The following is a 15,865-nucleotide window of genomic DNA, read 5'->3' on the forward strand; positions in this document are numbered from 1 at the left end:
TGCGTGGCTGAGGCCATGGCTCACCTGCCCAAAAGCTGCTTCAACCTCCTCAGACTCCACCCCTGGGCACTGTGCCCAATACCTTGCTCCCCCCCCCCCACCTCCTGAAGGTGTGGTGCTAAAAGGTGATGAGATCCCCATCTCTTGGACCTGGCAGGAGGGGCTGAACCCTTAAAATAGAGCAGCGTCCCTCCCGGAAGAGGTCGTGAAGTGCAGAACATTCCTCACGTCTGCGAGCCCACAGAACCCGAGGAAGCGGCCAGTGCCGGGAAGGGGGCATCGGGAGGCCATGGTTTACCTCGGTCGCCTTACCAGATCTGAGGTGGCTCATGACCTGGCTGGCAGTTACCACACTAGGATACTTAACTGTCTACGTCTGAGCTCCCTAGTGGGCAAGGAGTAAAACGAAAGATGGTTGGAGGGCTTCTGGGTCTAAAGTGGAGTTTTCCTCCTCAAACCCTGGGAAGCATTTAGCATAGCGTGGGGCCGGTGCCTCTGGAATCCTCCAGTGATGAGGCGTTAAGTGATGGCTGACGCGAGCTCTTGGGGTCACAACTGTCACCACCCGATTCTGTGCTCACCCCGTGCCAAGCGCTGAGCAGAAGCATAAGCACTTACTGTCTGGGGCGGGGGCAGCCATAAACGTGTGCGGATTCTTTGACACTCCTCCCCTTGAACCTAAGGAAGGACATTTTGGTGACTGCCTGGACCAATACAACGCGGTAGGGGTGGCACTGTTGACCTCCAGGGCCAGGTCACAGAAAGGCCTTGCAGCTTCGGCCTGCTGCGACGTTCCTCCTGGCACCCAGCCACCATGCTGTGAGGGAGCCCAGGCAGCCCATGGGGAGGCACCCCGGCCCACGGCCAGTGCCAACTTGCCAGGCACACAAGTGAGCCATCTTGAGAGCGGATCTGCCCCCTGGCCCCGAGGGCAACTCTGGGGTCGTCTGTTACCCGGCAGTGGACTGGAACAGCAGGCTTTCTCATTTAATCCTCGAGCACTGTTACTAATTCCATTAAAAAGTAAGCAAGTGAAGCATTCAGTCACTTGCCCCGGGTCACAGCTCTAAACAAGAGCTGGGAAGGAATCTGGATGCAGGCAGTGGCCTCGCGAGCCCACAGGCTATTCTCCCCAAGGCTGCAGAACCTGGGTACCACCAGGGCCGCTTGCTGTTCTAGGCCTGGCCCTGCCTATGTGCCAAGCCAGCCTTCTGGACAAGCAAACCAAGCTTCTGCCCCAGGGAAAGGTCCTGTCCGTGGTCATGCCGCCAGCCACAAGCCTGCCTGTCCTCAGGCCCCCAGATCCACTTGGCTGCAGAGTAACGGGGCCCCCGTCTTGGGCCAGCCACCATCGCCAGGGCCCTGGCCACTGGTCCCGGTTCTAAAAGCCAGATGGAGAAAGATGAGAGCGCCCTTGGCCAGAGGCTTGTCCCCCAAAGCTACCTGCCCAGGTTTCATTTGGCTGGGGTCTCCCAACAATGTGGGGAAGCTGCTGGCCGAGCTCTGGGGTGCACGGAGGGTCAGGCAGGACACCGTTTCTTCTAGACGACACGGTGGGAAAGCACCTCCCTGGAGCCCAGGTTCCCGGGGAACAGGCCGCTGGATGGGCCAGAACAATTGAGTCCAAAGCCATGTGGTTTATTGAGGGACGGGGCCAAGTGGGCTGGGGGCCGGGGGGTGTCGGCGAGGCGGGGAGGACTACGTGTCACAGTCCTCGGGGATGGCGGCCGTGATGATGAGCGAGGGCTCCATGACGCCCGGGCCCGAGAAGGTCTCCTCCGCACACAGTCTCTGGCCAGGGAGCTGGGAGGCCAGGCCACCCTGGGCCAGCGACTCCACGATGACCTCAGCCGAGCCCACCTCCAGCTCGGTGGGCGGCTGGAGCGCCACCACCACCATCTTCTCGTCCTCGATGACCAGGTTCCGGAGCTTGCGCTGCCGTGGGTTGTAGTTCTCCACCCGGTCGTGGATCTCCATGTGCCTCCGCAGGTGGGCCTAGCGGGGACGGGCGCTCAGGCTGGGCACAGAGGCGTCTGGGGGAGGGGCTCAGGGGCCGGGGGGCGGGGGCAGGAGGAGGCTGGCCCCAGGCCTACCTGCCGGGTGAACTTGTAGCCGCATTCGGTGCACTCGAACTTCCTGACCCCCTTGTGCCTCCTCACGTGCACGCGCAGCTGCTCCACGGCTGCAGGAGGGAAGGGCCCAGTGTCGGGGCGGGAGCAGGGCTCCAGCCCGGAGAGGAGACACAGCCTGCGGCGGTGGTTCTGGGCCCTGCCAGGCTCTCCGGCGCCACCCTGAGGTCACTACTGCCCAAGGCCCTGGGGAGCCTCCGCCCCTGCCTGCGGGCCAGAAGCTTCCACAGTGGAGGAGCCTGTGACAGCCCCTGTGGCCCTCTCTCCCCAACCCGGGGCTCACCCGGGGCAGGGCCAAGGCACCTTTGAAGGTCTTCCCGCAGATCTGGCAGAAGTGGGGCCGGCCCTCCTGGTGGCGGCTGGCCACGTGCCTCAGCAGGGGCCCCTTCTCCGTGAAGCGCTGCTCGCAGAACTCACAGCTGAAGGGCCTCTCGCCGGTGTGGGTGCGGTTGTGCTTGTCGAGGCTGGCTGCGGGGACAAGGTGAGGGCTCAGCCACCGGGCCTTAGCCCCAGGACAGGGAGGGGACGGCCTGCCTCACCTTGGGTGCGGAAGGTCTTGCCGCAGAGGTGGCACTGGAAGGGCTTCTCGCCTGTGTGCGTGCGCAGGTGCATGTTGAGATTGGCCTTCTGGGTGAAAGCGTGGCTGCAGAACTCACAGACGTACGGCCTCTCGTTCCTGTCCGGGTGGGGACACGGGCAGAGGCGTCACCGAGGGAAGCGGCCCCCTTGGCGCCACTGCAGCTGGGAACACAGGCCGGCCCGAGCCACGGAAACAGGCAAGGCTGAAGCCAGCCGGCCTGAGCCTTGGGAACAGGCCGGGCTGCTGCGAGCTGCCTGGTGGAGAAAGGGCTTGGGCAGGGCTGGGAGAGGAGCACGAGCCCCATCCCGGGAGCCACGGGAAACTGAGAAGCTGCCCAGGGCGGGGGTAGGGGAGCCTGGTCTTGCCTGAAATCCCCTGCCCCGCAGCCTCCATGGCCCAGCAGGCTTGCTCATCCCGCAGGCGTCCCCACCCAGAAAGGCTACAGGCACCAGACTCAGGGTGGGGGGCACTCTGGGGGAGCGGCAGCAGACTCTGCCTTCCCAGGCGGCCCGTGGGCCTGGAGGCAGCAGCGGGGCCAGGCCCTGGGGAAGACGGGCCACGCCACCTGTGCTTGGCCTTGATGTGCATCTGCAGGCCGTTTCGGCTCGACGCCCGGTGGCCGCACTCCTCACACACAAAGAGCTTCTCCCCACGGTGCTTGAAAGCCTCATGCAGCTGCAGTTCCGTCCGGGACAAGAAGCACTTGGCACAGGTGGGACACTAAGGGACAGGGTGAGCAGGGCGAGGGTCAGGGGGGAGGGCCGCCCGGGAGCCCCACAGAACCCCCTGGACCCCTCATGGTGGAAACCGCACTGCCCACCCACTCTGGACGCGGCCACGGCCGCCTTCACCGTGCTAGTGCCCGGCATCGGAGTGCGCGGCCCCGGTCCTCAGGGCCCTCAGGACGGCCTGGCACGCACCGCGTGGGGCTTGGGCGCTCCGTGCAGCTTGATCATGTGGCTCTGCAGGTCCTTCTTCTGCATGAACTGCTGCGAGCAGGAGGCGCACTAGAAGACAGGCCACGGTCGCCTGAGGCCCCCAGGCTGCCAGGGCGGGAACCCAAAGGCAGGGCACAGCCCGAGATGATCCCGACCGGGCGTGAAGGCCACACTGGGGAGGGCCTCTGGTGCTACGCCCACGCCGAGGCTGAGGCTGCCCTCCGCGGAAAGACACGGCAGCCCTGCCCAAAGATGCGGGAGCACCGGACACGGGACACGGGGACACGGGGAGTGAGGGCAGGGCTCCTCGACGGCTGGTGAGGGGGAGGCCCCCCGACACCATCCCAGGTAAAGGGCTAGGCGGGAGGGCCCCTGGGGCCGCCCCTCGGCCCCCAGCCATGGGGACAAGCTGAGCCTGACCTTGTAGGGCATCTCCCCCGTGTGGGACACCATGTGCACCCGCAGCTCCATCCTCCGGCGGAATGTCTCCTGGCACACGGAGCACGTGAAGACCTGGCAGTGTGAGGGGCAAGCGGGACCGGCGTCAGCGGGGGCCTCTGCCTCGACGACAGCCGCGGCCGGGGCTTCCACTCGCTGCTGGGAAGAGTCTGCCCGGGGTGGAGGGGGGGGCGGGGGGGGTGCACTAGGGTGGGAGAGGGCAACACATAACCTGCTTGCCCTGACGCTGACCCTCGCTGAACGCTGCAAGCCCACCACGCCAGGCTGGGGGCCAGGCCGGGGACAGGGCCGCAGCCTGCAGGTGACAGGCCTCTAGGAAGAGGTGGGGGTTAGCCGCCGAGTCACACGGGCCAGCCAGGGGCGTGGGGAGAGGTGGCCAGGTGGCCTTTCTCAGCAGCCATCCCCCACCGAAGTACCCCTTTCTCCAAAGCCCAGGGGCCCAGGCAGGCAAACCCAAAATGCCTCCTACAAAGTCCCTCCTGGGCTTGTGCCGCCCGCCCTTGGGACCTGTGTCCCCACCACATGTGCCAGGAAGTGGACCCGATGATATCCAAGGACCCTGCAGCACTTGAGTTTACAGTCCCGTCTAGGCCAGTCCCCTGGGGGCCCCTCCCAGGTGGCAGAGAGACAGAGGCCAGCATGCCCTGCCCGCCAGGACCCGGGCCGGCCCCCAAGTACCTGTTCCGAGCGGTTCATGCAGTTCCGGGCTTCGTGCTCCAGGAGGTTCTCCTTCCGAAAGTAACATTTCCCGCATTTGGGACACTCAAAGGGTTTCTCCCCAGTGTGTTTCCTGCTGGGAGAAGCCACGGGGGTGTCGGGGCTGAGCGCACCTGCCGCCCTCCCTCACCCAGGCCCCCTCCAGCACCTCTGCTGACAGTGCTGTGCTCCGCGGCAGAGGAAGACTGGACGTGGGCCGACACCTGAGGCTCTCCACGAGGCTCGGCCAGACACAGCTGGTGGAGCTGCAGGGGTGAGCCCAGAAACCCTCCTCCCTCCTGGAGACTCTGCAAGGGAGGGCACGGCACAGCTCCATGCTGGAGGGGCTGCCCCAGAGCCACAGGCCGATGGGGAGGCCCAGCCGCCAGCATCTCTCCGAAGACAGAAATGATCCCGGGGCCCTGACTCCCTGGAGAAACCACACAGTCTGCCTGGAGCTTCCATGGGCTCAGCCTTCAAAACCACAGCCAGAATCTGACCACCTCACCTGGCCTCCATGCTACCATCTAGTGCGGCCACGCCATCCCTGGGCCGCTGCCTGGGCCTCCTACCCATCCCGTGCTCCACGCCTACCTCCCGTGGGGTTTCCACTTCAGGAGCCAGACGGGCCCTCAAGTACAACCAGATCGCATCGCCTCTTTGCTCAGAACCCTCTAACGTTGGGCATCTCACCCTGAGAAAGGCCTGGGGGCCTGTGAGGGCACTGCTGGCCTGCCCCTTACCTTGCTGGCCCCCTCCCACCCCAGAGCCTCTGCTCTGGCCCCTCTCTGGCCCAGAGCGCTCTCCCCAGCCATCCGTTAGGCACTTCGAGTCTGCTGGATTATCTCCTTTCTTTACAATCGCAACCTGACCCCACCCTGAACTCCCAGCCCCCTGGCACTGCTGTCCTTTTCTTTTTTCCCACGGCCTTCATCGCACTGCAGAGTCTCTTATCTGGTAGTTCAGGGTCTCATCGCCCTGCTGGAAGGCAAGCTCCACAAGGCCTCTTTGTTCTGCCCACTAAGGTATCCGGTGCGCCCAGCCACCAGGCAGACAGCTCACTGAATGAGCTAAATGAACCCTGACTTCAGAGCCCGGGAGTGGCGTGGAGAGAGCTCCGACAACCTGCCAGAGGCCATACACTCCTCTCATCCTCTGCTGCAATACTGACTGTCCTTGTCCCCTGCCCCAAAGACCTCAGGAGGCCATCACCCCTTCCCAGTTCTCAGGGCCGGTCTAGCAGCCTGCAGCCCAAGGCAAGGATGGGGTCGGTGCCTGTACCCAAGTCTTACACTGGGAGAGCGTCCAGGCAGACGCACATCACAAATGCTCCACTGGCAGCAGCTGCCCCCAGAGCAGGGACAGCAAATGGGCTTCAGCCCCAGTTCCAACTCCATTCGGTCGCCAGTGGCTTCTGAGAGTGTCATACTGAGAAAACATGTATGGCCCAGCCTGGCTTGGCAAGAAATCGCGCCAAGTGATGTCTTGGGCTAAGGAGGGGCAAGACCAGAAGGCGTGTCACCTAGTTGCCGTCCCTGCAGGCCCCGCAGAGAGCAAGGCCCCTGGAGCAGCGCCTTCCAAGAGGATGCTCTGGGATGATGGAAATGTTCTATGTCCGTCCTGTCGATTCGGCAGCCGGGACCACATGTGGCTACTGACCCCTTGAAATGCAGCTAGTGTGACTGAGGAAATGAACTTACTTAATTTTAATTACTTTGATTTTAAATTAAAATAGCTTCGTGTGGCATCTGATTACCTTATGGGACACGGCAGTTTTAGACAAATGGTCTCTCGTGCTCTGCTGACACCTCAGAGCTAACCTGTCCCCAGAAATGTGGGTGGCACCAACCCTAAAGATCGACATCTTGGCCCAAAGCCCACACTGCCAGGCTTTAGAAACACCTACAGTCAGGCCACAGCCACAGCATGGGGCCACAGGCTTCTCTCACCCCCTTGGGAAAAGCCAGCTGGAGGTCCATGTTCACAGCATGTGCAACCTGTTACTATGGTGTCCACAGACCCACTCCAAGCAGAGGGCTCGCAGGAGGGCGACGAAGAAGGAAGCCAACCAAGGTCAGGTGCTCACTCCCCGAAGGCCAGAGGACGCCAATGCCAGGCGCTCTGTGGGTCTGAGGTGGAGCCCCGGGCCCCTACGCGGCCCAGAAGTGGGGATGCAGGCCCCCTCCCCCAACACAGGAACAGCAGATGGGAAAAGAAAATAGAAAAACAGAACGTTTACCTGTTGTGAACTTTTAGGTAATATTTGCTGAGGAACTTTTTATGACATGTGGGGCATTCAACCGGCACCGCTGTACCTTTTCTGTTCTCAGCAGGCTCGGCTGCCCGGGAACCTGCACTCAGGGCTGGCTCGGCAGCACAGGGCTTTCTGATTACGTTTGATTTCCTCCTGGTCGGCACAGTCTCAGTCTCAGAAACATAATCGCCATCCCCATCATCCTCAACTTGAACCACCACTTCCCACTAGAGCAGAAGAGGCAGCAGGAGGGAGCGAGGTCACCAAATTAATCGGCAGGGGTGCTGGGGACGGATCTACGGGGCAGCCAGCTCCATCCAGTTCCATCCCAAGTCCCAACCCAGGCACATCCCCAGACAGGTCCCTTCACCAGTGACTCTTCCCTTCAGGGTCCCAGGGCAGGCAGCATCCGAATCTCGGGTTTGGAGAGCAGGAGCTCTATTTGTGGGTAACTTGGAAGTCTGCCTGGATTTCACTACCCTGGGAGACACCTGATGCCGCCCACTCGACCCCAAGAAGCTGGCAGCCACGAACACGACTTGCAGAAAGGTCAGCCTGAGGAGGCAGGGTGGAGCTGGCTTCCTACATCTGGAGGAAATCTGTTCTAAACCCACAAAACAGATTCTACCTTAGGGTCCAGATTATCCCGGAAAAGCGTCAGTCTCTCCTCCCCACTCCTGCCTCCCCTGCTCCAGCATCCTGGGCACAGTACCTCGTTACTCCCGCCCTGCAGCTGGACACCTTCAGCCTCAAAGGGCCTTGGGGGCACTCTGCCATCCTCAGGCTCCTTGTTCTCAGGGGGACTAAGCTTCAGAGCCTGCTTGAGTTTCCCACGGAGGAAGGAGGGGTTCTCACTCTGAGGAGGGAGACCAAGCTGGGACCTCTGGAGGCTGGGACTACCGCTGAGCTCCTGATCCCTGGGGGTTTGACCCAGCGTCCTCGAAACTTCCTCTTCCTCCAAGCTTGCTGGCTCCTTGAGGTGGCTGTTCACATCCCGAGGGGCGGGTTTCCCCAGCCCGCTCTGGCCACTTGGTGCCTGTCCCACTGAGGCTTTGGGCTTGAAGCTCTGGCACAGCTCTACAGCCTCTGGCACCCGCAACTCCCTGGCTGCCAGGAGCACCTGATCCCGGTTCCCCGAGGTGAGGGCGAGGTGGCCAGTGTAGAAAAAGTCCAGCAGGAGGCCAAAGATCTCGGCGAAGCCGGCAGGGAGGACGACACTGCCCCCTGAGCCATCCCCATAGAGGCTCTGGAAGAAGCGGCTGCAGCAGGCGAGGACACTCCAGTGCGCCTTGAACACCAGACCCCCCACGTCCAGGGTGGCGTCGCAGTACTGGCCCCGCTCCCGCTGCTTGTTGAGCTCCTGCAGAACCCTTACACTGTGCTGGACGAAGGAGCCGTCCATGGTCCGTCTGAAAGGGAGAAAGGCAACAGTGACCCCCTGCCCAGTCCAACCGATCAGTAGTAAGAGAAAGCCCCTGGATCTGAGAAGAGGGTAAGCGGAGGCACACTCTATTCAGTCACATTTATTATAACCAAGGCTTAGATCAAGGTTAGAAGGTGTAAGCTGACACAGGAACGGACTGAAAGCCTCCCTGGGGGCCGGGGCCAAGTAAGCAGCACATATCGGGGGTGGCCAGAGAGTGTGGTGGCGAAGGCGCAGGCGGACTAGGTGGGGACAGAGTCGGGAAGGGTGCTGGTGGGAGGAAATCAAAAGTTTGAGAAAAGAGGCGGGGGACCAGCGCGAACTCATCAGCCTGGCACAGCGAGAGGGCCCGACGCAGGGGAGGGTGGTGGCGGCAGACAGGTGAACGGGGCCCACGCCGCGCCCACACGTCCGGAACGGCCGGGCGGAAGGCGGCCGCGGTCACACTCCGTCAACAGTCACCGCGGCCCACAGCGCCCCTCCCTCGACCCGTTCCTCCCGACCTCCTCACCCGGGCCGGTCCTCCCTAAGCCAACCCCTCCGGCCCCAAGCCAGGTCGCCCTAATAGCCCAACTGACCAACTGCCCCGGCGTTAAGTGCCGGGCCGACCGTACAGAGACGACGCCGCCGCCGCCACCGCCGCCGGACGTGACGTCAGAGCGCGCCGGTCGGGGCTGGATGCCTCGGAGGCGCTAGCCTTTACCTCCGGCCCCTGGAGGCGGTACCACGTAGATAACAGCCAATGGGGTGCAGGGAAAGGCGGGGCCAGCTCCGTTCCCTCGGCGCTGGGCCCGCCTCCTGGGGTTGCCTAGCAACGCCAAGCTGCACGTTGAGTCTACTCCCCGCTCGGAGTCCCGAGGTTCCGGCTGCGGTTAGCCCGGCCGCGCAGCGCCCTCAGGCTTGAAGAGACAGCGCCCTACCCTCGCCCTAGAAAGGAAGCACAGCCAAGACGCACCTTTCACCTCTTTATTGGCAGCCAGCGCAGCCCGGACTGAGCTCTCCCGTGGGCTTACACTTCCCAAGCCAAGGCTGAGGAGCCCAGAGGCCTCCCGGACACCCCAGGTCCTGGGCGCCCCATTCCACCTTCAACCCTGAGAGCAGTGGAGACTTCCAGTCCACCCTGCCCCGGCTTGACCCTGCTGGATCCACTGGTCAGGTGGAGCCACAGCGCCTGGTGTGGTCCTGGGTGGAGGCCTGGAAGTGCTCGGTGCTGTTGAGATCTGGGCGGCACAGGATCACATAGCACTTGGGGAGGGAATAACCGCTGAAGCCGCCACTCAGGCTGCTCGTCTTGGCCAGCACGTTGACCGTGGGCAGGTGCTTGCCCTGGGAGACACTGGCCATGGTGAAGAAGGCGATCCAGGACATGAAGTTGAGGAGCAGGCTGAAGGCGACACATTTGACCTCGCTGTAGTTCTCTGGCAGGTCCTTGCCCAGGTAGCTGCAGGCAAAGGCGCTGACCTAGAGGAGGCCATTGTAGGCGAAAGCCAGCATGAAGCCCGGTAGGTTAGCCTCTGTGCAGTCAAGCACCGCCAGCTGAGGGAAGGGCTGGTATTCCCTGGGGGGCAGTGGGGTCCACACCGCAAGCCACGTTAGACAGATAAGCAGTTGGGTTGTTGAGCTGATCACCACCAACGGGCCAGCACTGTGGTTTTGGACCCACGCACGGAAGAAGGTGGGTACCTTGGCAGAAAACTTGAAGATGAACACAAGTTGGAAGGAGCGGATCGTCAGGCAGGACAGGAAGATGGCAAAACCAAGGGCAAAGAGGCCTTCGCGCAGCAGGCATGTGGGCAGAGTGGGCTCCCCAAAGAAGCCATAGTGGCCGCAGCTGCCCCCCGCCAGGGAGCCCAGCATGAGGAAGCACAGCCGGCCTCCAGCCGGCCTCACCACAGGCGTGTCTAGGTGCCAGGCAAACAGGCCAGCAGTCCCAGCCACGAGCAGCAGCAGCAGCGTATTAGCTGCCAGGAGCATCCAAAAGATGGGCTCATGCCAAGTCAGAAACACCACGGTGCATGGGAAGCAGGTCTGGCTTCTCTCAGGTCCCACTCTTCTTTCCCACAAGGTTGGCAGCTGTAGGGGTCTGGAAGGGAAGGCAGAGAGGGTTCCTGAGAGCCGGGTGAGCATAGCAGGAATGGGGAAGGGAAGAGAGGCCGTGCAAGCCCCCAAGGTTCTGGGAGGGCTGTAGCACAGCAGCTGGGCTCTGCCAGGCACAGCAAGATGGGGGTAGCCCTGGGTGAGGGCCCCCAGGCCAAGTGTTTCCTCAACATGCCTGTGTTAATTACAGATTGTGGAGACACCTGGATCGGTTCTGTGTGGCTCATGGTCCCACGAAACCCAGAAGGGGTTTGCAAACCAGGAGCTCGTAGAGAGGGCCTTAACCCACATAGCCCTGAGGCTATGATCCAGTGTGAGCAGCCAGCCCCAAAGGAAGGGTCTTTTCGTCTCTCCCCAGCACTCCCACTAGCCAAATCCACCTGCCTGAGCTGCCGCTCTGTGGTTTCTCTGAGTTGGAAAGGAAAGAAGAGATACATTCCCATACCCGCAGAGACAGTAAAAGGAAGGCGTGTGGCCCCTGGAGTCCAGCTCTGGGCTGAGCCCTTAGCTACCTCTGTTTGCTCTCTGGTCTTGACCTTGCATCACTGGGTAGAGTATGCTTTTTGTCCTGCTGCAGACATGCTAGTATCTGCATTCAGGCCAAGCTCTTCAAGGTGTCAGCTGTCACTGGCATAGACAACAGAAGGGACTTCATACAGATAAACATGGGAGGGCACAAAGGGAATGATAGCCACATCTGTTTGGATAAAGAGGTTGAATTTAGGGGGATTTCCCTGGTGGTCCAGTGGTTAAGAATCTGCCTTCCAATGCAGGGAACACGGGTTTGATCCCTGGCCTGGGAACTAAGATCCCACATGCTGCGGGGCAACTAAGCTCACATGCTGCAACCACTGAGCCCACATGCGACAACTAGAGAGAAGCCCATGGGCCACAACGAAAGATCGGCATGCCACAACTAAGACCCAATGCAGCCAAAAACGAAAGAAAGGAAGGAAGGAAGGCAGGAAGGAAGGAAGGAAGGAAAGAAGGAAGGAAGGAAGAAAGAAAGAAAGAAAAGAAGGAAACTCAGCTACATATGAGGCCTTCAACTGCTTGTTTCTTTCTACTTGATCAGAATTCAGCCTGATGGAAGGTGTCCCCCAACCTGTCCCTAACTGGCAGCAAAGTGATCAGAGCCCTGGTTCTGCACATGTGTGGCCCAAGGGAGGTCATTTCGTCTGCTCTACAGACCCTAGGAGTGCTGGGTGGCTCGCCCACTCATCACTGGGTCACTCACCTCTCTTGTTGAGGAAGGTCCCGGACTCACAGAGCACACACTCGAAGCAGCAGTGGTGGAAGCCCATGATCACTTTCTAGTCCCCTTCAGGACAGTCGCTGGAACACACAGACTGAGGCACCGGCAAGAAGCCACAGGCTAGGGGCTTCCCTGGTGGCGCAGTGGTTGAGAGTCCGCCTGCCGATGCAGGGGATGCGGGTTCGTGCCCCGGTCCAGGAGAATCCCGCATGCCGCGGAGCGGCTGGGCCCGTGAGCCATGGCCGCTGAGCCTGTGCGTCCGGAGCCTGTGCTCTGCAACGGGAGAGGCCACAACAGTGAGAGGCCCGCGTACCACAAAAAAAAAGAAGCCACAGGTGTTCTGCAACTATGCGGAGGGGCCCAGCTCAAGGGACACTCGTTCTTAGGATGGAAAACTGGATCTCTGGGCATCCGCCTTCGCGGATTACTCCCAGGGCAGAGCCCCTGCTTGTGTGAACCAGTGACGACCGGGCGTCTGTCCGTGAGCCTGTGGAGCTTCCCTGGCAGGGCTGGGGAGAGTCATAGTGGCCTGATACCTGGGATCCCCTCTCCTGCTCTGTGTCAACATTGTCCCTGTGCTCCAGGCTGCCTGTCAGGCAATCACCTGGTGAGTGAACATGTCCCCATTACCCAGTTGTCCTTTCCATGCCACCGGATTTTGATCGTATTTATGTCTAGCCAAACTGGAGACCAAAAGGAGGAGCCGACGACCCTGAAGGTCCAGTTGGGGCCACTCCAGTCCCAGGCAGTTATAACTGCTGAGGGGGTCGCCATTGTCCTTAAATGTCACAATGTCCTTGTGTAAAAGGAAATTCACCTTGAGGATCTGCTCCAGAAGCTGAAACAAACAGGGATAACGGCGCTGCCATAGCTGGCACAGGCTGCTCCTCCAGGACCCGCTGGGACCCAGACGGCCCAGGGAGCAAGTGCGTGGGGCCTTGCTGAGCTTCCATCTGGGTGGTTTCAGCCCATCTGGAAGTTCTGGTCCCTTGCTCAGCTCTCTCCCCTCCTAGGAGGCCCCTTCACCCTCCTATCCAGCCTCCTGAGTGAGAGGAAGTCTCTAACAAAGGAGCCCTTTGCAGAGGTTTCAAGCCCTGGGTCTGAGGCATGGTGGGTGGGAGGGGCCCCAGTTCAGAGAACAGAAGACTAACACGAGCCTCAGAGAAGGAATCAGCCTCCAGTCGGGGGCCTTTGTCCCCGACCCCTTGCATTTAGGGTAGCCGAAGAGGAACCGCTCTGCTTGCCTCAGGAAAGCACCCTGATATAGGGTGCCAGTGGCAGGTTAAGTGCCTTACCTGCCAGGGGTAGACCCAGCCTCTGGAACAGACTCCAGAGGCGCAGCCCAGGAGCTGGTGGAGGCTGTGAGCCACGGCCTAGACAGCCTGGTACGTGTTGTAGGCAGAGCTCATGGAGAACGCTCCAAGTGTGGGCATCTGTGCCGTGAAAGCCCAGCACTCTCCACACAGCTGGTTGCTGCTGCACCAGGAGCCCCTGAGGCAAGGCCCAAGGGCTCCTTTGTCTGCCCAGACATAGGGCTCTTCAAACTCCTTCAGGCCAGGGACACGCCTCTGTGGGATGGCCACACCCAGCACTGTGCCAATGCCCCAGATCCCAGGCACGTTGCTGATGTGTCTGGAGGTGGCCCAGTCTTCTGAGGCGATCCACACCTCGGCAGTCAGCTTAGCCAGCACCACGGACTCAAAGAACACCCTGGCCAGCTGCCTGCCGGAGAAAACGACCACGACCGCGGTCCTCGCTTGGGCCAGGCAGCGTATCACGCTCTGCATCCTCTCATCGCCCGGCTGGGTAGAGAAAGGCACAGTGTCCTTGAAGGCAACGCAGATGCCCTGCTGGGTGGCCTGGTCCTCCAGTGCCTGCACCCCTAGCTGCCCGTAGTCACCTTCACTGCCCACCATGGAGATCCAGACCCACCCGAACCTCCGCGATGGCAGCATCAAGATCTCCACCTGGCGCTCATCACTTGGGATGGTGCGCAGAAAAGAGGGGCAGAGCCGCTTCACGCTGAGCATCACGCTGCTGGCATCAGAGCTGACCTGTGGGGTTCAGTTCAGCAAGTTCTGTGGCATCAGCCTCGAATGAGGGCCCCCCCAGTGCCAGCCCTGTGCTGGGCGCGGGGACACGGGGAGGAAGGAGACAAGGTCCTGGCCTAGGGTCTCAAGCAGAGCACCACTTGACACACGAGGCTAACAGGTTACAAGTCAGGTAGGGAGCAGGTCCCCAGGGAGACTTCTGGGAGAAAAATGGGAATCTGTCCTGTGGACAAAGGGACCACAGCCGCATGCAGGGAGTGAAATGGGGTGTGTGTGTGTGTGTGTGTGTGTGTGTGTGTGTGTGTCCCTTCAGGGACTTCCACTCGGCTGGAGATAAGATCCAGGAAGAAAGAGAGCCTGAGCAGGTGTGTCTGGTCAGGGTGGGAAGCCTTAGCCCCCTGCTGGGGGGCTGGGGCTTTATCCCAAGGCCTCAGGGTTTAGGCAGGGAAGTGACATCAGACTTGTGTTTTAGGAGTGTATCTCTGATCAGTGAGGAACATGTTTAAAAAGGCTCAAGGCCAGGCGAATTCCCTGGCTATCCAGTGGTTAGAACTCCAAGCTTTCACTGCTAAGGGCGCAAGTTCAATCCCTGGTCAGGGAACTAACAACAACAACAAAAAGGCTCAAGGCCAGAGTCACAGAGAACTCCTAGGACCTGATGGAATCATCTAGATGAGAGGGGAGGGCGGTCAGTTAAAGCTGCATCAGTGGCCATAGAGAAGAAGGGACAGCTGGCAGCGGTGAGGGCCCCCTCCCCCACTGACCCCCGGCAGAGGCCGTGGAGATGAGCTAAATGTAGGGGCAGGGAAGGGAGTGAAGGTGGGACTGCAGGGTTTCTGGCTTCCCTAGAGACAGTCACTCTGCCACACGGGCCAGGCAGGGGATGCAGGAAGACAAGAGGCTTGTGTTACGTGGGGAGGGAAGTTCATCTGGGGGCCTGCTGGGTCCATGAAGCGGAGACGCTGGGCGCTGGGCGAGCGTCTGGAAATCAGGCTGGTGCTCAGGGGTCAGAAGGAAGGTGGAGACAGGAATTTCAGCCCCGTCCTCCTCGGCCTGCCTGGGAAGGGGAGGGGTCTGCCCTAGGGAGTCACCGCCTTCTCAGAGGAGATGGGGGCCGGTGGTGGGGGCAGAATTCTCTAAAGGAGACCAAGAAAGAAGTGCCCCAAGTGAAAGGGTCATAAATGCTAAGGGAAAGTGTCAAAATGGCCAAATGGAGGGACTTCCCTGGCTGTCCAGTGGTTAAGACTGGAAGCTCTCAATGCAGGGGGCATGGGTTTGATCCCTGGTCGGGGAGCTAAGATCCCACATGCTGAGCAGCATGGGGCCAAAAAAAAAAAAAAAAAAGATCAAATGGATTAAAGGCCACCTACTGGGCCCTGCACCAGCCCACCTGAGCAAGACGGTCCTAGCCACCTGAACCACGTCCAGTCCCTACCCAGCTGCACCTTCCAGCACCGGCTAGAAGGGCAGAGTCCAGGGCAGCGGAGGGAGGAGTTAAGGCAAAGAGGGAGAAGCAAAGAGGAACAGAGGACTCTTCGGAGAAGCCTGCATGGAAGCAGGGCAGGGTCAGCCAGGTCTGAGAGGAGAAGCGCCTGGAGGGAAGAGGAGGAGGACAGACAGACGGGCAAGCGTGTGGGTGGGGGAGGAGGCCCAGGGAGAGGTCGATGGATGAGCAGAGTAGGGGAAGGACGGGGCTGACCCGCACAGGGACAGATGCCACACCTCTGAGCCTGAGTCTGGGGGGCTGGGAAACAAAGGGTGTTCAGTTCTGCACAAAGGTGATAGGACAGCGGGAGGAGAAAGAAGGGCAGAAGTTTCCGAGGAGAAAGGATTTTCCAGTGAGCACTGAGGCAGGGAGACCTGGAAGCCGCGCTTGGACAGGAAGGAATGCCAGGCAGGTGACTAACGAGCCCAGGAAGTCCAGGCTGGCCTCAGGTGCGGCGAGCCGCCTCCGACCAGCAGAATGACGAGTCGCCACACGCA

At 61.0% G+C, this 15,865-nt stretch overlaps 2 protein-coding genes across 6 annotated transcripts in view; both read right to left on the bottom strand.

Moving 5' to 3' along the window:
- Window positions 1-1,619: 1,619 nt before the first annotated feature.
- On the bottom strand, window positions 1,620-9,140 carry ZBTB48 (zinc finger and BTB domain containing 48). Of its 5 annotated transcripts, none has more exons than XM_027110344.1 (11): window positions 9,058-9,140; window positions 7,769-8,465; window positions 7,042-7,283; window positions 4,785-4,896; window positions 4,068-4,160; window positions 3,630-3,716; window positions 3,275-3,429; window positions 2,669-2,805; window positions 2,433-2,597; window positions 2,094-2,182; window positions 1,620-1,995 (listed from the first exon to the last, which is right to left on the bottom strand). In XM_027110344.1, the coding sequence occupies exons 2-11, from the start codon at window positions 8,456-8,458 to the stop codon at window positions 1,699-1,701; spliced, it is 2,067 nt and encodes a 688-aa protein (XP_026966145.1). In that variant the 5' UTR covers window positions 8,459-8,465; window positions 9,058-9,140; the 3' UTR covers window positions 1,620-1,698. The 5 variants fall into 5 exon arrangements, with proteins under 5 accessions (XP_026966145.1, XP_026966144.1, XP_026966143.1 ...); XM_027110343.1 differs by having other exon boundaries at window positions 4,785-4,899; XM_027110342.1 differs by having other exon boundaries at window positions 1,722-1,995; window positions 2,094-2,336; window positions 4,785-4,899.
- A 200-nt stretch (window positions 9,141-9,340) lies between these two features.
- The window catches only part of TAS1R1 (taste 1 receptor member 1), a 9,980-nt gene continuing 3,455 nt past the window's right edge, over window positions 9,341-15,865 (bottom strand). Inside the window, 6 exon segments of the mRNA XM_027110348.1 lie at window positions 9,341-10,524; window positions 10,527-10,562; window positions 11,814-11,958; window positions 12,462-12,579; window positions 12,581-12,669; window positions 13,127-13,880. Of these exon segments, the coding sequence (XP_026966149.1) occupies window positions 9,632-10,524; window positions 10,527-10,562; window positions 11,814-11,958; window positions 12,462-12,579; window positions 12,581-12,669; window positions 13,127-13,880 (2,035 nt within the window). The 3' untranslated portion in view covers window positions 9,341-9,631.

Source organism: Aethalodelphis obliquidens, unplaced genomic scaffold (genome assembly GCF_003676395.1).
Source record: "Aethalodelphis obliquidens isolate GAN/ISIS:26980383/991018 unplaced genomic scaffold, ASM367639v1 scaffold9, whole genome shotgun sequence".
NCBI classification, from domain to species: domain Eukaryota; kingdom Metazoa; phylum Chordata; class Mammalia; order Artiodactyla; family Delphinidae; genus Aethalodelphis; species Aethalodelphis obliquidens.